This window comes from Diabrotica virgifera, chromosome 2, assembly GCF_917563875.1.
Source record: "Diabrotica virgifera virgifera chromosome 2, PGI_DIABVI_V3a".
Taxonomy (NCBI): domain Eukaryota; kingdom Metazoa; phylum Arthropoda; class Insecta; order Coleoptera; family Chrysomelidae; genus Diabrotica; species Diabrotica virgifera.
In genome coordinates, this window is record NC_065444.1 from 149,576,491 (window position 1) to 149,599,593 (window position 23,103).

Genomic DNA, 23,103 nt, shown 5'->3' on the forward strand with positions numbered 1-23,103 from the left:
AGAATAAGAACGTTTTGGTGTAGTATTTTCTGCAGGGAGTTCTTGGGAATCCATTACTTCACCAGTGTTTTCTGTTTGATTCTGAACAGAGTGATTTTTGTTTTCAGTTGTTGCATTAAAGGAAGGAATATATTCTTGGTCAGTTTGAAATGAAGGTATGGACGGGTTTGGCTGGATGGCCGTATTGGTACATGTTGAGGCGATATGACCAGATTGATGACAGAGATAGCAGGTGAGTTCATCAGAAAGAAAGATTCGGTAAGATGTATTATCGAAGTCAATGAGAATTGATTTAGGAATAACAAAATTGTCGACAGGTGAATAGGACACCTGTCTACAGAAGCTTAATACGTGCCTATATTGAGGGTCTTGAATTCCCGCTCTTTAGAAATATATCGGTGAAAGAAGATGAAAGCCCTTTTCAGCAAGATATTTTTCGACGATGTGATGAGGAATAGTCGGACAGACATTAGACAACAGTAACATAAAATTGTAAAATCCGTAAAATTGTTAAATAATTTTTATTTTAGTTTTCTTGTTTCGTTTCATTAAATTGTAATTGGGTGGGTACGACTCTGTTAATTAAAAAGTATTTAACCTATCGAAGATATTAAAGGCAAGAACAAGTTTTTGTTAAACACCTTTGAATTTACAAAAGTGTATGGCGGAATTGAAATTCGTTATACTGTAAAATTTTGATGAAACCGTAAATATATTGATAATAGTACTTACGGCAATCAAATCACCACTAATAACTAAATTACTGATTATGTTTCTTATAATTAATTTAAAGATTTACTATAGTAAAGCGATGAAAAACTTTGAGACTAAATTTAGGTGTACTTAATCAACTAAATTCAGGACCGTACTCCGGCAAAATAGTTGATGTTATATTTTGACTCACATTAACGAAGTATTCATTTAGATTTTCAGGGTTCGGAAGAGAAAATGTTTGAGCTGTGTATTTTATTTCGAAGATCGTTTATTATGGACCAAGCTTCTTTTGCAAAACTTTTAGAGATTCTCAGATGATTTTTATAGTAGGCTTTTTTAACTGATTTGATAAGTTTTAGAGAGATTCCCCTGCACTTTGTGATATATTCAGTGACAAAGACGTTAGTAATAAATTTCTTGATGTGTAGTAGTGAATGTACATTCTTGGCTAATATGAGGATACCTTTGGTAGCCCAGGGTTTGCGATGTTTTGGCTTAATTCTACTTAAAGAAAATAACTTATTGAAGATTCAGACACGCTGATCTAAAAGATCACTGAAATTATTTAGTGGAGTAACTGAAGGTGGATATGAGCTATTACCTCCGATTTCGTTGAACCTCCATCGATTTGCATGAAAATTGGTGAGTGGTTAGAGGATATCTCAAGGAACAAAGGTGACATAGTGCCAACATGCGCTTTTACGCTGGGGGTGGATGCCACCCCTTCTCGGGGTGAAAATTATTTTATAAAATATCCCCATAATTCGATAGAGGGACAAATTTCAAACAGAATTTGTTATATAAAGTTATTAAAATAAATCAAAACTTTTTAAGTTATTAAAGATCAAAGATTTTACATTTTCTTGAGAAAAATGCATGTTTCTAACCAATTTTTCATCAATAACTCAAAAAGTGTAAGTTTCTACAAAAAACCTATTATTATCAAAATTAAAGCTAATAAAAAATGAAATAAACCTCTTACTAGAAAAACCTCCTAATGTTAACTAAAAGTGAGTTATAGGTAATTGAATATATATTTTTTTCGGCGAGTAAAAGACTCGTAAGTATTCAAGCTGAAATAACGGGAAATTGATGCATTTCATAATATAAACTTATTAAACATTTGTCAAAGTAGTTAAAAATATCTATCAAATGAGCCCGCGAACATGTTGATAGCTTTAAAATTTATGCTCCAAAATTTTTTCAAAATATATCTTTTAAAAATTTTTTCAAAAAATATTATGGTTTTTTTTTAATAACTCCGTTAGTCTTTACGATATCGAGTTCATCTAAAAACTGTTTGGAAGATAATTCGAACTACTATTTCACCACGTTAAACCTAATCTTTTGGACTCGTTACTTTTTTAAAAATAAAAGATTAAGTGACCCCGGTTGCATGGTTCCCACAGCAAAATTTAAGATTTAAACGTTTCTATCTCGGTTATTTTTTACCCTATGGAAATAGTAAGGCAGGTAAAATATTTGGCACAGAAAAAACTAAAATTTGGTTATATAAAATTTTTTACGTATATTGAGTATTTTTGAGTTATTATCAAAAGAATATGAGAATTACAATAATTTTAAAAATTATGATTTTTTAAATTATACCTTTTTTTCAAAAATATGCATTCTAAACCGGTCAAAATTATCGAAAACATTAATTATGCTAATATAAAGAAGTTCTTTTAAGGATTACTATAAATTTTAATTTTTTTGTATATAGCGTATGTTTTATTTTTCACTTTTTCCTAAAAAATTCGAAACGGTTCTTTTATTTTCATTATAACTTGCTTAATTGTGACGCTATTACCTTGTTCTTAAACTCATTTGATAGGTATTCTGAAGTACTTTGACAAATGTTTTGCAGAAATATTTTATACATTGCATCGTTTTCCCATTATTTAAGCTTGAATACTTAGATTTGAGTTCTCGTCGAAAAAAATACACATTCAATTGCCAATAACTCACTTTGAACTAACATCAGTTTAGTTCTTTATGTAAGAAATGTATTCAATTTTTTATTTTATTCAATTTCAGTAATAATAACTTTTTTGTAAAAGCTTATAGTTTTTGATTTATACGTGAAATACCGATTTAAAACATGCATTTTTTTACAAAAAAATAAAATCTTTGGTCTTTAATAACTCAAAAAGTGTTGATTTATTTTAATAACTTTATATAACAAATGTTGCTTATAATTTGTCCCTCTATCGACTTATGGTATTATTTTTAATTAAATAATTTTCACCTCCGAGAAGGGGTGGCATCCACTCCCAGGCTAAAAGCGCAAGTTGGCACATGTCACCTTTGTTCCTTGAGGTATCCTCTAATTACTCACCAATTTTCATGAAAATCGATGGAGGTTCAACGAAATCGGAGGTGAAAACCTTAAGTGACTGCACTAAATTGTCCACATCCATAAAAGGAAAATGGCACTTAGAAGTTATGCATAAATTTTTGGAATGTGCGAAAATTTCGAGCCGAAAAAATCCTACCTATACGTCGGGTTTTCGATGAGGGTTTGCTGAAGATGTTAAACTTCTTCATTATCAGTTAGTCCCGCATTAATAAATGTAGAGCAGATATCAAGGCGTCCAAAACTTAAGACAATATAATTATTTATGGTAGATGTAGTTTTTGTAAAACTTGTAGGAGAATTAACGTGCATAGAGAGACCGTATGATTCAAATATGTTGAACAAAGACATTTGTGTCGCACAAGTAGCAGCATAATTAATGTTGAAGCCCCGCATAGATTTTTTCTGTTTTTGTGAGGCAGCTCATCTAACACATTTAGCAGGTTCTGGGAAAATAGTTCCACTGAAGTCAGGTGATTTATAGACGCAAATAATGTACAGCTTAAGAATTTTATTAGAAACTAAGGAGAATTCAAAGAAGCGTTCACTTAACAGAAACTCATATTTTGTTATCACAGGAAAATTATTATTTGTAGTTCTATAACTATTTATATTTATAGTAATGTATAAAGTAAAAATAATAATTGGGATTATTAAAATTAGTGTAAATTACTAAATATATTTTTCAAACTACTAGACGATGTTTATCTCCTTTCGCACACCACGCTGGAGGTAAGAATGTCTATAATATCTACATAATGTAGTCCTAACGTCTGGCCATTCTTTGATTCAAAATTAAAAGTGTCATTAAAAAAATCCCTGCATATTAGGAAGCAAATGGCCCTAAGTGTCATTAAGGAAGTGTAGTGCTTAAACTTTAATGATGTCGTAAAAGTAATTAAACGAAATATTTGGTTTCAACATTGTCATTTCGTATTCTGAAGTTAAAGTGAACCATGGCAAAAGTTGTGAAAATTTTATTTTTGATGTTCAGTGTTTGTCTTTTTATTCAAGAAGGTAGTTTTTTCCTATATTTTTCATTTTTTTAATAATACCAAAACATACATATTATGACACAGTGTTAAGTACTTATTCAAATATTTAAGATAGTTTAACTTGCTTAAATAAGTGATTGATAGGAGAAACATTTTTGGAAAAAAGCTTTTGTTTGACATTAATGTAAATATAAGCTTCGTATCTTTTTCATGGTTAAACGGTCTTTGTATTGTTGTTGCTGTCGTGTATTGGACTCTCTCTATCTCTCTCTCTCTTTCGGTCTCGATTTCCTCCAATACTGCTAACAAATTTTCTGAATTGGTGTCTATCTTCAGCTGCTCTAAGTGTTTCGAAAAGGAATGGAATTTTGAATTTGGTCGAACCATCAGGTTGGTGACGTTTACATAGTCTTCTCCACGGAACGTTTTCACAAACAATTAATACCGCTAAATTATCATCACCTCTGAGAAGGATATGACCAAAGAACTGTAGAATAACAATAGATATATTGTGGACAGCCTTTTTTGAATTTGAAATAGGCTATGAATGGAATCGTTTTTCCGATGTGCCATCCAAGTTAAACGCAGCATTCTTCTCCACCACCAGATTCCAGGTTTCCGCCTTATATAGAAATATTGAGAATACAAAGTCAGTCACCATTCTCATCTTTATTTTTTGAGAGATAGATATATCTTTCAAAACTTAATTAGGTGGCTCATCGCATTTTTAGTGCCATCTTTAGTGATTCTATCCGAGATAGTTGAAGCTCTCTACTATGTGGTATTCCTGCAAGTGGTTACTCAGCTTATTAGTCTTGAATCTGTCTATCACCATTTTTTCCGTCTAGCTTTTATCCATTTTAAGACCAACTTTAATGCTTTCCGGCTCTACTCTTTACATTTCTTGTTCATTTGCTGCTATTGCTATAGTGTAGTGTCTATTAGTTTTTTGTCTATCAGGAATATATTTTGTTGCATATTTCATTTCCCTAAGGAAAGTGTGCCTATAATTTCTATACTGTTAAGTAATCATATTTCTAAAATGATTTAATAAGATATATCTATGCTCTCTCCTGTGTATGTGTGCGTTTGGAAAATTGGCTTAGAAGCTAGTAGTCCCTTAGCCACAGAATTATGATATAAGATATTGGGATTTAACTAACATAACCAACTTTAACACGGTCCGTGCAGATGGCATACATGTGAGCCACATGATGCCTTCACCAATATGCGGACGAAGCGCATATATGCCATTGATTATAAACATTTTTAATATATGTTGTTTTTGTCCATTCCGAGTATAAGTCTTAGGATCAGACATCCGTAGGCAATGTATTAAAAAGAAAGTTGCTTATTAGTTCATACATTTCTCTACTGTAACTGTATAAGGAAAGTATGAGCATTGATGCTCTGTTCTGCATAACTATACTTAATTTATTTTTTTTTCTTCTTATTCTAATATTTGTTGTTTTGCGTAAGTTCATCAAGGAGTACGCCTTAGCAGTATCTTAAGCGTTTAATACCTTAATCGGTACTAATGTTTTTCGTGCATTGTACCATGGGATATGCACAGCATCGTAATAATTTATCTGTGATTGTACACTAAACACAAGATTTTATAATTTTTAGGAAATTGTCGGAACAAGTTCTTGTTCTTTTCTACCCAATGGGTACAATTGTTTTAACTTGCGTTTAATATAAGTCATCTTTTCTAATACAATAGTGGGAATTCATTTAAATACATATTCTTCAAATTCTCACCAAGATGCATTTTTATTGTAATACGTCTTTGTCCTATTATGTTAATTAATATTACTATAAGTGTATAATATATTAATATGACACTAATAACTTCGGCAATGTAAGTACTATTTTGTTGACCATAGTATAGAGCCATTAAAAAAAAGTTCAGGGGTCGTGAGTTTAAATCTGGGCTGGGTAGGAAGTTTTTCATTTATTAAAAATTAATAAGTGAAAATATTTTCTATCCTTGTGGGATCCGTACTTACCGAAGGAACCGCAGACTTCTTCTTCTTCTTGCAGTACCGTCACCTATCGGAGGTTGGCTACCATCACAGCAATCTTAACTTTGTTGGCTCCAGCTCTGAACAACTGTATTGAACTGCACCAATAACACTCTCTTAAATTTCGCAACCAGGAAATCCTCCTACGTCCCACATTTCTCTTTCCCGAGATTTTTCTTTGGATGATGAGTCTTAGCAGAGAGTACTTTTCTCCTCTCATTATGTGGCCTATATGTTTATGTGTTTATGTGGCCGTTATGTTTCTATAACCGCAGACGTTCGGATACAATTAGCGTTTCTTTGTAAAGACAATGAAGTCGACTTTTCAAAGTAACAAGACATTTACTCAACTCACACACTACACATGACACTAGCTATCTGATTGCAAAATCAACTTTACCGTGCCAATGTCCATTAGCTGTAGATATTGTAATAACCACCATTTTCTGCCATCATATTGGCAATAAAAGTTTGGTTATAAAGACATGTGTTAGAAAACTTATTAAAGACTTGTAAAGAAGACTTCACTAGAAATGTTGCACAAAGGATTTTAGGCAACAGGTAAACAGATACATGCTCGTTTGACGATTCCTTCTTCAATGATTTTATTTTAAATTGTCTGTTGTCAGTACTTGAACTTTAATAAGTTTGATTTCATAATCTCTAGTTGATATTTATATACTGTTACAAGAGTGATATTTTTATTACTAGGTACAACTATTAACAGATTTTCAGCCAGATAAACATGAACATAATTGTGTACCCCTTCTAAAGTTCTTTCTAACTATGTACTTCATGTCGTAGTAAGTTTGTTCAGTGTGTTCTACGAATATACCATTTTACGAATGATTTTTTGGATTTAACGTTAGTACAGGGTGTATCAGAAGTTATTTGAGTCAATTGACTGTCAAAAGTAGTCGCCACTACTTTCACCACAAAGGCCTATGTCATAACATCTGTTCAAATTTGTGTTCGAGTTCTAACGTGTTCGTTCGGGTTCAGTTGTGTTCAAATTTGTGTCGTTTATATTTGTTTTGATTGGATGTGTGAAAGTGCATCACTTACTATCCTCATATACACTTATTGCCTAATAGAATAAAAAATATTAGTCTTCTTTCTTAATTCCAACGTTCCTATTCTTCATAGCTTTCTTTTTGGAACTGAATCCTCGTCAGGTACCTAATTTTGAACACCTTGATATCTTTTTCTGTAGGTACTATTTTCGAGGGCCGGCGTAGCTCAGGCGGTAGTGTACTTGACTCGAGTGCTGGTAAGCCGGGATTCAAGTCCTAGCGCCGGCAATAACAACTAGACATTTTTAAAATGTCTATAGACCCCAGGTCGACTCAGCCTGGATACAATGAGTACCTTGGTAAAATCAGGGGTAATAATAGGCAGTTGAAGCGTAGCACTCGCCCTGTTACCTTCCTTGTATACCGTAGGCCCTAGATATAGCAGACTACCCTGCTATAATTCCAAAGCCACAAAAGCGGTTTAAACTGGGAGACTACTATTAGTATTACTATTTTCGAAACCGTAACTGCTTTCCTGATTGATTATCTTCGGCAACTGCCCAGATTAGGTTGTCAATCAGATTATCTTTTTCTCTATAAATCCTCTGTATTCGATTTCTATTGAAGATGTCTCTGGTCTTTATGGGTCTTGTGGCTTGGTGGAATAAGTATATTCTCCTGTTCTAAGCGTCCTTCATCACTGGTGTATATCGGAGCCTTTCTTGTTTTGTTGCATTTGAAAATCGATCTTGCCATGTCGATCCTTCAATATTAATCAGTAACACGCTGCCGCCGTGTCGGTTCTTTCCAAGTTCCTCCAGTTAGATTCTGAAGTTGAAGTCCAATCTGACAGTGCATAAAACATTATAGATCTAACATAGACCTGTTATAAATGAATCTCCTTGGCCTTCGTTGGAGGGCTGGCCGAAAATAAAAGGTTGAATTAATCTTTTGCTATAAATGCTTTTTTATTGACTTCTTGTGTATCTGTGAAATTTTATCTTCTGTGGAAATGACGGCCGATGTGTTCGACAGCATTTTCTGATTGGACGGTTTCCTCCAAACTAAGGATGATATATTGCGCCTTCTCCACGATGTCGCCCTTAGTTGGAGGGCTGGTCCCTAAAATAAGAGGTTGAATTAGTCCATTTGCTATAAATGCTTTTTTATTGAATTCTTGTGTACGTTTGTGAACTTTAATCTTTTGTCGAGATGAAGTCCGAGGTGTTTGACGTCATCTTCTGGTTGGATTCTGTTTTCTCCAAAATAAAGATGATAAACTGCATCTTCTTCATGTTGATTTTTATTTTCCATTTTTCTGTGAAGTCTGTAATGTTTTCGAATTGGTCTTCTAATGCCTCGAATGTGGGAAGACGCACAATATCCTGCATTAGAACTTAAGGAAATGGTTTTAATGAAGTAGTGCAAGTGCAAAACTATTTAGAGCCGTAGTCAACAGGGTTCGCATAGACATGACGAGTTCCAACCTTCAATAAGAGATGGAACTTCAAGAAGAAGAATGTCTCGAGAATTCTCATGTCGTCTTTTTTTACTGTATATATTGCCTTATCATCCGCGTATAGGGCTGTCTATGCTCTTTGTATCTGGGTAAATCTGAAACGAAAATATATAAAATATCACATCAAATACTGCTGAGGCTGAGGTATCCCTTTCTGAGCTTCTTATCTCCTGGACATATTTTGGCTGCCTGAAACTTGAAAGTTTATAGTTTTTGTTGAAGCGGATTTTTGTGGTACCGATGGCAACTCTGGTTAAGTGAAGTTTGCAATTTCTTTCTCTTTTGAATCCGACTTGGTCTACTTGTCTGAATCTTCTGCTTTTATGAGCCTTTTGTAGACGATTTTTTCCAATATTTTTATAGTCCTAGGGATTCCAGTAGAAATATTCGTCTATAATTTTCTGGGCTTCTTACGTCCTTTCTTGGTTTCAGTAGAGGAAAGGTTTTTGCATATTTCCTGTTGTTCGGAAAGTGTGCATTTTTTAGGAAAAACATGTTGATGTAGAATAATTGCACTATTACCTTCTCCATGAGTTTCTTTAGTGTAATATTATTGATATCTTCCATTCCTGGTATATATCTTTTTCTTTTAGTTTTCTTATTAGTTTTGCAGTTGCGGCTAGATCTTGGACATGATTTTTGACCAAGAAAAGCTTTTAACTGTTTAGATGGAAACGAATATTAGGCTAATAACTGTGGTACATTGGTGATATGCTGATCCCACCTAAACAGAAAATAGATACCTATTGTGACCTTACAAAAAAGCAATCAAAAGAATTACGAAAATTATTGAAATACATACTGTTTTATCTATAAGGCAATTTTTTTTGTAGGATTTCCATTGACTTGTTTGAAGTGCAGCTCGAGTGATGTTAATGGCAGTTGTCGCAGTGGAAGCAAACCTCGTAGGGGAAATCGGCCAAGACAAGTGTGCCGTGGTGATAAAGCAAAATGTTTTGCGGTAGCATCAGGTTCGTACGTAAACGTTCATCATAACACACTTTTAGTATAAGAGCTAGTGAACCCTCCAACTAACGGTCGTCCTCTAAGGCTAGAAATTTGTCTAGTGATAACTCATAGCACACCAAGGCTAAAAACCATAACCTGGCAGGCATCAGCGGTGCACGTGTATCTACCAGGTGAATCGAAAAGTGCATAATTTAGGGGTAAAATAAACTTTCTCCTGTAAAGTTTAAATCTAATTATGTATTTGAGTAAGTCATTTAGAAGAAATGTGTACAATGACAGGCAATTCTGAAGGGCATAAGACGTTGCCAGGCGAGGGGAAAGATTAGGGGTTTTTCCTAAAATTATTTTTTTTTGCATTCATCAAATTTTTTAGGTCTTTTGAATCATTTCAAACAGAAAAGGTCCTTAGTGATTTTTCTCTTAAGTTAATAGTTTTTGTTATATAAGCGATTGAAAATTTTGAAAATTGCGAAATCGGCCATATTTAACCCTAAATCGGACAAGTTGCCAAGGTAGGTAGATATTCCTTAAACATTGATTGATGAAATACCAAAAAATATTTTGCAATACAATATCGGAAACCCCTTTGTTTTTTAATTGTTAATCAAGCGGGCGCCACACTGTAGTATAAGTGAGGACGTTTGAGTTGGCATAAATTCAAGAATGGGCAAATTTCAAGAGAAATACTGAGACAGGTCGATTTTTATTTTTAAATTATTATGACTTTTTGGCATATATATAATACTAGTGACGTCATCCATCTGAACGTGATGACGTAATCGATGATTTCTTTAAATGAGAGTAGGGGTTGTGTGATAGCTCATTTGAAAGGTTATTTAATTCTCTATTCAGTAATATAAATAATAATATAATTACTTATACAGGGTGTACAAAAAAAATTTTTCTCTTTGTCAAATTTAATCAAAGTTAATTTAATAAAAAAAATTTTTTTGTACACCCTGTATAAATAATTATGTTAATGTTTATATTAGTGAATAGAGAATTAAATAACCTTTCAAATGGGCTGTCACACAATCCCTACTCTCATTTAAAAAAATCATCGATTACGTCATCACACTCAGATGGATGACGTCACTAGTATTATATATATGCCAAAAAGTCCTAATTTAAAAATAAAAATCGACTTGTCTGAGGATTTATCTTGAAATTTGCCCATTCTCGAGATAATGAATTTATGCCTCAACCAAACTCAAACGTCCTCACTTATACTACAGTGTCGCGCCCGCTTGATTAGCAATTAAAAAACAAAGGGGTTCCCGATACTGTATTGCAAAAAACTCTTTGGAATTTCATCAATCAATATTTAAAGAATATCTACCTACCTTGGCAACTTTGAAATTTTTAGATAAATGTCCGATTTAGGGTTAAATATGGCCGATTTCGCAATTTTCAAAATTTTCAATCGCTTATATAACAAAAATTATTAACTTAAGAAAAAAATCACTAAAGACCTTTTCTACTTGGAATGATTCAAAAAACCTAAATAAAATTTGTTCGCTGCAAAAAAATAATTTTGGGAAAACCCCTCTTTCCCCTCGCCTGGCAAGGTCTTATGCTCTTCAGAATCGCCTGTCATTGTACACATTTCTTCTAAATGACTTACTCAAACACATACTTAAATTTAAATCTTACAGGAGAAAGTTTATTTTACCTCTAAACTATGCACTTTTCGATTCACCTGGTAGATACACGTGCACCGCTGATGCCTGCCATGTTACGGTTTTTAGCCTTGGTGTGCTATGAATTATCACTAGACAAATTTCTAGCTTTACAGGACGACCGTTAGTCGGAGGGTTCACTAGCTCTTAGACTATTTAAGTGTAACTATGTTACATATATTATGTAATCACTGTCTTATAATTTAAAATTGATTGCCATCACATTTTAAACATTTTTTCATAAATATGAGTTTTTATGTTTTTTTATTTTTGGATGAGATTTTTTACAATATTTTCACTAATTTTTTAAACCTGTAAACTAGCTAATTTAATACAGTAAGAGTTCCACTAATTCGAATTTCGGTAATCCGAAAATTCGCTTAATCCGAAACAGAATTTGACTTGATGAAAATAAATATATGCAGTTATAAGAACCACTACTTTATACAGGGTGTTTGGTGAATGGGCCATAGCTTAACCTTAGATTCATGAGCTTAAACTAGGTCGATTTAAACTAACTTAACTTAGTACGAAAGTTGATAATAACCGAAATAAAGGACGTCAGTGTTAAACTTTTATTTGATTTATCCTTGAATATGTTATTGACAGGCATGGGATAACAACACGAAATTTGGTAGGCTAAGGTTTTTTGGAATGAGAAATCTAAATTCGCCACCAAAAATGATGTATTACCCAGAGGGCACCATATACGTCTTTCAACGCTCATTTAGTACGTTTTATTTTCTTTATCCCCCATTCTACATACTTTTTGAATCAAAACTTTTATTCTCTTAAGAGCAAAGAATAGCGATCAATAGGTAGCAAAAACGCGTTCCAAGATTGCGGCTGTAATTTTGAATATTTTTTCGAGATATTTGGCACACGTAATCGTAATATAATAAAGAATGGCGGTACAGAGCCCAATTTGAAAAATATATTAGTATGTGGAAATTACTCTGTAATTAAATAAAATATTAAAAAAACGAGCCTGTACCTCCATTAAGAAGAACAAAAGAATACACTTTCTTCAAATAAACTTTTTTATCCGATGCCTAGATTTTGTGTCATTTTGGAACTACTAATGAAATAAAAAATTTTAGTAGATCCAAAATGACACAAAATCTAGGCATCGGATTAAAAAGTCTATTTGAAGAAAGTGTATTTTTTTGTTCTTCTTAATGGCGGTACAGGCTCGTTTTTTTAATATTGTATTTAATTGCAGAGTAATTTCCACATAATAATATATTTTTCAAATTTAGCTCTGTACCGCCATTCTTTATTATATTACGAATACATGTGCCAAATATCTCGAAAAAATATTTAAAATTACAGCCGCAATCTTGGATCGCGTTTTTGCTACCTGTTGATCGCTACTGTTCCCTCTTAATATTTTTATTTGAAAAAAGTATATTATATTTATCTCGCTAAACTTAACTTTTGTCGAGATAAACGCATTTTAAATCTGCAATGCTACATAATTTTTTGCATAATATCATGGTAGTTTCACCCGAAAAATAAACTTGAAATGATAATAATAATTGTGCAAGTTCTCATATTTATGTCATTGCATCGCAAATTCCATTTGAAGGAATTTGCGATACATTTTTGGAAATTACTATTGTTTTTTTTTTTTCGGGTGTAGCTACAAGGATATTGTGCAAAAAATTATGTTGCATTGCAGATTTAAAATGCGTTTATCTCGAAAAGAGTTGAGATTAGTGAGGAGAATGTGGCATACCGTTTTGAATTAAAAATATTAATAAATAAAACGGGATAGTTCCAAAAACTATACCGGGGAGTTTTTATTCACGATAAGTTATTTAAAAATATTAAGAGAATAAAAGTTTTGATTCAAAAAGTATGTAGAGTGGGGGGTAAAAAAATCGAACGCTGTAAATGATCGCTGAAAGACGTATGTGGCGCCCTCTGGGTAATACATCATTTTTGATGGCGAATTTAGATTTTTCCTCCCAAACAATTGTCGCTTACCCAATTTTGTGTTGTTATCCCATGCCAGTCAGGAAATATTCAAGAATAAATAAAATAAAAGTTTAAGTTTGACTTTCGGTTACTATCAACTTTCGTACTAAGGTAAGTTAGCTTAAATCGACCTATTTTAACCTCAGCAATTAAAGGTTAAGCTATGGCCCATTCGTTATTAATCACCATGTATATCTAAAAATGACAATAAAATATTATTTCAAGTACTTAACTGTAGTAAACTTTTCATACTTTAGTTTTTGAAAAAGTCAGTTAAATTTCGTTGCTTTAATGAAGAATTCCTCTCCCTTGAAGCTAAATTACGCCAGAAGCATCACAAAAGCATTGTATCTACTGGCGTGGTGGCGGGGTGTTGCTCTACATAGCGTAGCACTAAATCAAACGCAGCCTGTGTGGGTTACCCGCTCTTCGCTGTTGACTTCCTTTTCCCCATCACTTTCATCAAAGGGTTTTGACGGTTCTTCTGAAACCATTTCAATGGTTTGCTGAATATTATCTCGTGGCAATCTTCATCAGCTCGCACCCATCCTTCTACATCAAATTTATTCGCCTCTTCACAACCAGGAATATTTTGCACAAGGTTCCTTAACAAATTGGTTTCTTCAGACCCTAGATATAACATTTCTTCGTAAGTAAGGCTTGGCCAAATCTTTTTCCAGGAGTTTCTTATAAATTTCGCATTCACATATTCTCAATCATCTGCTACTTAGTAAATAATGTATTTTATATTTGAGACGCTCAGAGCAATAGTGGCCTAACCCTAAAAATAAAGTTTTGAGATAAATGCAATCTTCGCATTTTTATTTCCATTGTGCTTATGGGATGGTCCTACAAATTGTGTAGCGCCATTTCGCCAAATATAGGGGTAGGTTGTGTAGAGCCTTGTTAATCCGAAGATTTAATGTTGCTGCTTTTATTGATATATTTATCTAAAAATCCTCAATTTGTGGCATAGGTCACTGTTGCTATGAGCGCCTCATTTATTTTCTTGAGTTTTTCTAATAGTGTTAATAATTTATCTTCATTACTGTTAGTCGTCTCAATAGCTGCTTTCTGTATAACAGTTTCACATGCAGCAAAGCGTGCCGATCCATTGGCTATATTAGCGGGGCAATTACTTTCTTTTTATTACCATAAGCTCTTATTGCGTTCAAAACCGAAAGTATTGTGCTAATGCCTGGTTGCTCCAACAGATCTTATACTAAGACGAGAATATAATAAGAATTAAGGTACTAGTACACTTTAGAAGACCAAAAATAATCATTTTTTAAGAATTTTTTTTCTCAGAACCTTTATCAAAAATAAACATAGAACTTTTTACATATTAATATCTAACTCTTAGAGAGTACAAAAAATTATATCTTTGTTCATTTATGCACGTACAATACTATTGTAGAGGACGCAAATGTCGAGGCCTCGAAAAAAGTAGTTCCGTTGGCGGACAGTTAATCTCAGGACTGGGATCCTGAAACAAAAAAATCGTACAGCATTTAAAAAAGGAAGGTTTCTTACGTGACAATTTACCACAATTTGACCAAAAAATAAAAAATAAATATTTTTTAACCATGAAAAACTGAAGAAAGAAACAGTTGAGGCCGCGATTTTGGCGCCCTTTACAATATTAGTGTACGTGCATAAATGAAAAAAGATATATTTTTTTTATTCTCTAAGAGTATATTAATATATAAAAAGTTTTATGTTCCTTTTAATAAAGGTTCTGAGAAAAAAATTCTTGAAAAATTCTTAATTTTGGTCTTTTAAAGTGTACTAGTGCCTTAATATAATATAATTATAATAAAATATAATAAGAATACTATAATATAGTAAAAGATATTGTTAATAAGGTAAGAATCGAAAATTATGGTGCAACGTAAGTAATACTTACAGTCTATAAGCTGAGCTGGGCTAGGCTGGAGCTAAGATCTGTTGGTGCAACCAGGCATTAATGATAGACATATTATTTATGTTATTTTTTTTTTTGTTAAAATAGCGTTTTAAGAAAATTTGTCTAATTCGAAAAATTCGGTAATACAAAATTGATAAAATTGCAATCCAATTATTTCGTATTACCGGGACTCTACTGTATTTCTTGTGTCGTTTTCAATCATATTACATATTGTTATATTATTATGGTCTGTTTTTAAACCCAGAGGAATAGTTCAAATTTACCGCGCCGTAATGCTTGTTTGTAATTGGTTCAACCTCAGGCAAGTTCACTCCACTGTTATGAAATTTTGACAATAATGAGATTTATGAAATTTTGACACTACTGGCATTTCATATGTATATTAAATTACATCGTCGATTTTTCAAACGTCAAAATAACTGTCAAAGTGTGGACACGAATTTTTATTCTCCGCAGTTTAATAGTTTGATTTTAACGATACAAACGAGCAGTTCTCGGTGTATTGTGTGTTATTGTGTTAATTAGTGTTCCTTTTGTTAATTTTCTTTATTGTTTATAATAGGTAGGTTAGGTAAGTGATTAAAAAAAATATATAATGGATGAGACCTCGGGTGGCACTTCGCCACCCGAAAATAAGGACGGAGAGGAGGATAGGTATGTAAATAATTTTATAGATTTAAATAATAGATATAGAACCGAGGATAAAGGTCCATATTTTGTATATATTGAGAGTACTGATAAGCATTTGGGAAGAATTTTCCCAATCCGGATTGGTCACGTTTTGTTGACTGACAATTATATAAAATCCGATGTTCTTGATATCAAATCGATTGGTCTTAATCGCGTTAAAGTTATTTTTAAGTCTTATGAAAAAGCTAATTATCTAGTTAACAATAAAATTATGTCTAATAATAACTTAGTAGCGTATATACCCAAATTTTTTACACACAAGAAGGGTGTGTTGAGGAATATTGACACATACTTTTCTGAGGAATATTTAAAAAATGCCATAATATCTAATAAAGAGGTGGTTCAAGTTCAACGCATGAAACGAAAGGTAACAGATAAAGACGGGAATATTTCATATGTAAACAGACAAACGGTTATTGTTCAATTTGTAGGAAATGAACTTCCTCAAAATATAACAATTAATTTATGCAATTTCTCTGTAGAACCATATATATTCCCCGTTGTTCAATGTTTTAATTGCCTGCGATATGGGCATTCTGCCAAGCAATGTAAAACCAAATCTACTCACTGTCGAAACTGTTCTAGCCTAAATCATACTTCAGACTCTTCTTGCGAAAAATTCTGCATTTATTGCCAAAATAATGAGCACTGCTCTACATCCAGAGATTGTCCAGTATATAAGAAACAAAAAAATATCAAACAACTCATGGCCAGGGAAAATATTACATTTAAAGAAGCTGAAAGATTGCATGATAATCCATCTTATGCCAAGATTTCTACAAATAATAGATTTTCTGTTCTTAATAATTCCACTAATTTTCCCTCTCTGCCACTCCCCAGTACGTCCCAAACTCCAAATTCTAGCTTTTTGCTACGTAAACCCATTGTTCGAAATACTTCACCCAAAAGACAAGTGAAAAAACGTAAGCCATCTGCTCCGGAGTCTCCACCTATTTCTCCGTCTCTGCCTACTTCTTCCCATTTTCAATCAAAAAAAACCAAATCTTCACATAATCCCATCATACCAAATCCTCACAGAGATGACTTTATCCAATATAAGGAAAAACTAACAAGTCAGATAATAACCGTAGTTAAACACGTAGTTAATTCAGATTCATCCGAAACAAATTACAATTTAGAAGAAAATATTAGAAATATGATCTCCTCTATATTAAGTCCTTCAAATCTAATTCCAGAAATCGATATTGAATCTTGTTCTGATGATTCAATCCACTAATAAGATAAGTACATCCAATAGTAAAAACATTAAAGTTATCCAATGGAATATTTGTTCTTTCTCTAAAAACCATCCAAGTTTATTAAATTTTTTACACAATGATCCTGTAGATATTATAGCTTTATCAGAAACCTTCAAAAAACCAAACCATTCTTTTAAACTAAAAGGGTATAAGATTATCCGACAGGATCGTGCAAATGGCTTTGGTGGTGTTGCCATTGCAGTTCGCCAAGACATTAAATTTATAAATTTTCCTATTACTTTTGCATATAAAAAAGATTTAGAACTTTGCGCAGTTAAATTTCCGTCCTTAAATATCATACTAGTATCGGTGTATAAACCACCTAAATTAAATGTTTCTAAATCAGATTGGTCAAATATCTTTCGGCAATTTAATTCTCCTGTTATTTTCTGTGGCGATTTTAACAGCCATCATACACTTTGGGGATCTCATATTAATAAAGCTTGTGGTAATCAATTAGTAGAAGCCTTAGATGACAATAACTATGTTGTTCTCAATAATGGTAAACCAACTAGAATTTCTCGTCCAGAAGAGCTACCTTCGGCGGTAGACATTACATTTTGCTCTGCTAGTTTGGCTAGTGATTGTTGTGTATGGGATGTCGTACCAGATGCGTTAGGTTCAGATCATTGCTTAATCAAATTTGAAATTATTAGGGATAGAGTTATAATAAATAAAAATCCAGCATCTAAATGGAATGATAAATTAGCTGATTGGTCTGCATACTCCACTATACTGGAAAATTCGTTAATTAGTACAAACCAAAATCTAAACTCCAATCTACTAAGCTTCTCTATTTTTATGGAAAAGGTCTCAGAGGCAGCATCCGCAACTATTCCCCTAAAAAGAGCAAGACAACAAGTAACTCAACGTCCAATATGGTGGGATACCGAATGCTATGATATGTTTCGTCGCAGAAAAGAAGCCCTGAACCAGTATAAACGTGTCTCAAACTATACAAACTATTGTCAATATCAAAATGTAGCTAGTCAAACTAAATTACTATTTTCTAAAAAAGCTCGAGATAGCTGGATATCTTTCATAAGCAATATTAATAAAAACACGCACCCTACTAAAATTTGGCAATTTATAAAAAAAATATCAAACAAAGACTCAACGGGATCGGACAGTATATCAGCTGATATGGTGGACGATTTTTTTGAGTTTTTTATTCCCAAATTTGCATAAAATAAAATCGACTTCAGTAAATTCAATAGTAATGTAGCATGCAATGAATCATTTTATATGCCTATCAGTTTGGAGGAATTACGATTAGCAATCAAACAATCTAAAAGTACAGCACCGGGTTTTGATAGCATTACATATAAAATGATTGAATACTTGCCTGAAATTGCTAAAGGAATTCTTTTAAATATTTTTAATAGTTGGTGGTTGCAAGGATTATATGAAAAAAGTTTAAAAAAAACTGTAATTTGCTTACTTGCTAAACCCAACAAAAATTTAAGTCTACCTAACTCTTACAGACCAATTTCATTAATATCATGCATTACAAAAACATTTGAGAGAATTATCAAATTAAGAATGGAACTGCATTTTGAAAGTAATTGTTTATTACCTATTAATCAGTTTGGATATCGCAGAGGCAAAGGCACCTCTGAAGCATTAGCTCAATTAGTTTCCGACATTCAGAATGCACTTTCCGTTAATCTTATAACGGCATGCTTGTTTTTAGATATTAAAGGGGCTTATGATACTCTGGATATTGATATTTTAACTGTTCAGCTCATAAAATACGGTCTAAATTATAAATTCGCACAAAGAATCACAGATTTGTATAGGGACAGAGAAGTTTTCATTCGAGATTCAGAAAATCACATTTACGGCCCTCGATTATTATCAGTCGGAATTCCGCAAGGTTCAGTCCGAAGTCCAGTACTTTTTAATATCTATACTGCAGAATTGCATGACATGTTAAATGAAACAAATAATACAATTAAAATTATTCAGTATGCAGACGATTTCTGTATATACAGCAGCCGTAAATCATATAATGAGTGTTTATGCGATTTGGAACTGATAATGCAATGTATAAAAAGATGGTCTATGGCTTTTAATTTCACGTTATCCCCTGAAAAATCTAGCATCACCTTTTTCACTAGACATAGGTTAAGTTCCCCTACCAGTATAAATTTAAGTAATGTTGATATAAATGTATCCTCTCACCATAAGTATCTGGGCGTGGTTTTGGACAAAAAACTAACCTGGACACTCCATGTGAATCACATTATCAACAAATGCGAAAAAGGTTTAAACATGCTTCGTTGCATATGTAAAGCTAGATGGGGTGCCGACCCAAAGATAGCATTAATGTTCTATAAATCGTATATTCGGTCAATCATTGATTATGGATGCTTTTTATATGGTTCATCGTCAAAATCTAATTTATCAAAAATCGATCATATTCAGTATAAGGCAATACGTATATGTATTAGTGCGTTTAAGTCAACGCCATGTGCTGCAATTCTAGCAGAAGCGCAGGAACCTCCTCTAAACCTTAGAAGAGAATTCTTGTCTAATAAGTTTCTATTAAAGACCAGGACTTTAGACTCACATAAATTATTAAGTAAAATTAACAGTCTCACTGAATATAACTTAACAAATTCTTATTGGAGAATTAAAACTTCTCCCCCTCTTACAGATGCTTATCTAGAAACTAACAACTTTAGCATTAACACTAAACAAATATTACCCATATATAACCTTTCTATTGAGGAAATCGCAATCTTTCCAAAGATCATAAAACCTACATATAGAAACTTACCATGCCAAAACAATAAAATTATAAAATTAATCTTATCTGAATTTTCTAATTATAAATACATCTATACAGATGGTTCAAAAACATGTAATAGTGTAGGTAGCGCTTATTATGTTTCTAATATAAAAAGTGGTAATTCTTTTAGACTACCTAAATGTACATCTATCTTCACTGCCGAACTTTATGCTATTGAAAGAGCCCTAACTTACGCGGTTGAACAGAACTTTGGAGACACGGTTATACTATCAGATTCTTTATCTGCTCTTGAGGCAATATCACAACCAATAACCAAAAAACACAACAATGAGTTGTTATGCCATATTAGAAAGACAATCGCTCGATTTAAAAATAATAGTAGTGACTTGGTCTTTATCTGGGTAAAAGGACATGCTGGAATCAAAGAAAATGAGATAGTGGATGAAATGGCAAAGAATTCGGCAACTTTAAATGAAATAGTAGATTTAACAATCTCCAGCGATTACATTCCAGAATTGCATAAAAAATTAAGAAAGAAATGGGAAACTATTTGGCTTAAGTTTGTACAAACTTCGAGGAATCCATACACTTACATATACCCACAACTTCCGCAAAATATCCCACATATATTTGATTATCACGTTACTCGGTTTTATTCCACATCCCTAAGTCGCTTAAGATTAAACCATGGCAATTTTCCTGCACATTTAGCTAAAATAGGAATGCGTATCAACTCTCTCTGTTCATGTGATAACTACTCTACTGCAGATTTAAATCATATAATCTTTAATTGTGAACTTAATAAAAACCATACGAAAGCACTAATTGCTAGACTTCAGGAGCGGAATGTAAGTTTACCGCTGAATATTTCACATCTACTAAGCTTCAATACCAAAACTATTAATGATATTATCATACAATTTCTTAAAGATTCTAAAATAAAAATTTAATATGACATCTTCAATCTTCAACTTTCAAATATATGTGGCAAAAAGTTTATCTAATGCCATCCCCTCTTTGTGAACACACACACACACATCGTCGATTTTGTATATTTTCTGCGTTATTTCTTTAATTTTTAGATTTTTAGTCTACTTTTTTATAAAAAAAAACAGTTGCTTTTAGAACGCTTTAAGCGACGTATTAGTATAATATAATATTAGTATAGTATAATATAATATATGTATGGATTGCCGTTAAAGGTCGATATGATCATCCAAAAAAAATGTATTTGTTGATTTCTCTAGTGACTTTCTTGGGTGTGAATATGTCTTTTTAGTTGACTCCTTCTGGTTTAAAAACAAACCATAGTGTTGTCTAGTTTAATTATTAGTTATTTAAGTTTAGTAACTTTAATTTTATTTTCAGTTAACGATTACGGACAGTCACATTTTCAACGAGGTTGTACCCGTTCAAATAACATCTGCGAAGAAAGAGAAGACGTCGATATTGCTTTTTGCTTGACCTGTAAATCTTTACATTGCAACTACGATTACATGCTACTCAACGCAACTTTAGAAGAAATTCTTAACATAGTCAATAATGATCAAATTCGAGAGGAAAACTTCACACCAGCCTCTTTAACTACCACCTCAACTGTATCAGTCACTACTCCGCCACATGTTTATAAAACAACAAAGAGTCCTTTGGCGGATACGAAGACATCTCGCTTGAATCCCGTGAACGTCAAATCAGAATCTAAAGATGAACTTCAAGAAAATCTTCCGGAGGATGGATTTTTTGAATTTGATAAAAGAATTCCAACACAACTGAGCAATAAAATTTCAGACGTAACGTTCTTTGACGATGCCTTTACTTTATCTGCAAAAAAATCAATAATGGATAAACAACTCGTTGATATAGATGTTAGAAGTTCATAATACTCATCCATTTATAAATTTTGTTGAAAGTAAATGTTTATCTTAACCACCGTTATTTAAGGTTATCCTTATTCTGTAGCTGGTTGTATAAGCGACTAAAGTTGAGTCCAGGGTTCTTTACCCATGCATAGGGATGGCGGTTTTTGACAAAACACTGGTTTTCGGTTATACCGGTTTTTTTTGCTTACGGTTTAACCTGGCGGTAATAACCGGCCAAAAAAAACCGATTTTTGCAAAAACCGGTTTTTGCAAAAACCGATTTTCGGTTTTTTTAATCCAATAGGTTACAAAGTTACATTTACAATACACTTTAGTTTGCGATACTCCATTCGACTCGATACCAATATGATCAAAATTAGTACTATCGAAAGATTATGTATTACTTTTAACACGTTTGTATATTTGTAGAATAGGTACATTTTAACTCATTTAATACTTCCTGTATGAGTGTATCGTTTTGAAAGCGTAGCGAAATTCTTGCAGATTCGTATTCGTAATCAGTAATTCGATAGTCATAGTCAGAGCATTATTTTTGGTAATCAGAAAAAGTCATTCACCCACATTCAATGTCAAGAGTTAAGTGTAAAAAATAGATGATGTTTGCGTCTAATTCAATCAGATCACTTCTTATGTAAATATTATGATTACAAATACCTTTTCAAGGAAATATTATAATAAAACTTAATTATTGTTTCTGGCTGATGTGAGAGTGCACTTTCAGTTTGCTTCTGTATTTTATAAAATAAAATAAAATTTGAATTTTGGTTTTATTTGGAATAATTACTTGAGAATAATAATTATGATTGGGATCCAAAATAATACCTAACCTAATCCTAATCACCGTAAAAATCTAATAACCGGTTTTTACTTTAAAAAGAAAAAACCGGTTATAACCGGGACAGAAAAACCAGTAAAATCCGTTATTGCGAAGTAAAAAAACCGGTTTTAGGTTTAAACCGGTAGGTTTTTCCCATCCCTACCCATGCATCATCATTTTTTAAAACATACGAAGAAGTCGGTTATTTCCTAAACGTAACAGCAAGTGACAGAAAGTGGATGACGGGTTATATTATAAAATTAAACGTTATCAAATAAATAGAACTTCAAAAGTAAGTTTTGCTTTATAATGTAGGTGCAGAATTACAGCTACATTTGAAGTAGCTTAATCAATTATTTTAATATCATTAGTGATTAATAAATAAATAAACAATAATTTATAAAAAAATTCAATAACTTATTATTTTCTTTACGTCATTTTATTCACTTTGGCAGAAACTTATACACAGCCATTCCTTAACTGTGTGAATGAGTTTGTATGTTGTAAAAATTAATGGCAAAATAAA

General features: G+C 32.5%; 1 protein-coding gene across 1 annotated transcript; it reads left to right on the plus strand.

The window, feature by feature from the left end:
* The first annotated feature begins 204 nt into the window (after positions 1-204).
* LOC126880831 (uncharacterized) lies at positions 205-22,398 on the plus strand. Its single transcript, XM_050644896.1, has 3 exons — positions 205-232; positions 9,455-9,592; positions 21,249-22,398. Exons 1-3 carry the CDS (start codon positions 205-207, stop codon positions 21,758-21,760), a joined length of 678 nt encoding a protein of 225 aa, XP_050500853.1. The 3' UTR covers positions 21,761-22,398.
* Positions 22,399-23,103: the final 705 nt, after the last annotated feature.

What these genes read in the sequence shown, in the direction of transcription:
- LOC126880831 (XM_050644896.1), top strand. Translation starts at nt 205, where the DNA reads ATGACCAGATTGATGACAGAGATAGCAG. An exon ending in ATTGATGACAGAGATAGCAG is followed by an intron (nt 233 to 9,454) that starts GTGAGTTCATCA and finishes TTTTTTTTGTAG; the next exon opens with GATTTCCATTGACTTGTTTG. An exon ending in ATGTTTTGCGGTAGCATCAG is followed by an intron (nt 9,593 to 21,248) that starts GTTCGTACGTAA and finishes TTTTATTTTCAG; the next exon opens with TTAACGATTACGGACAGTCA.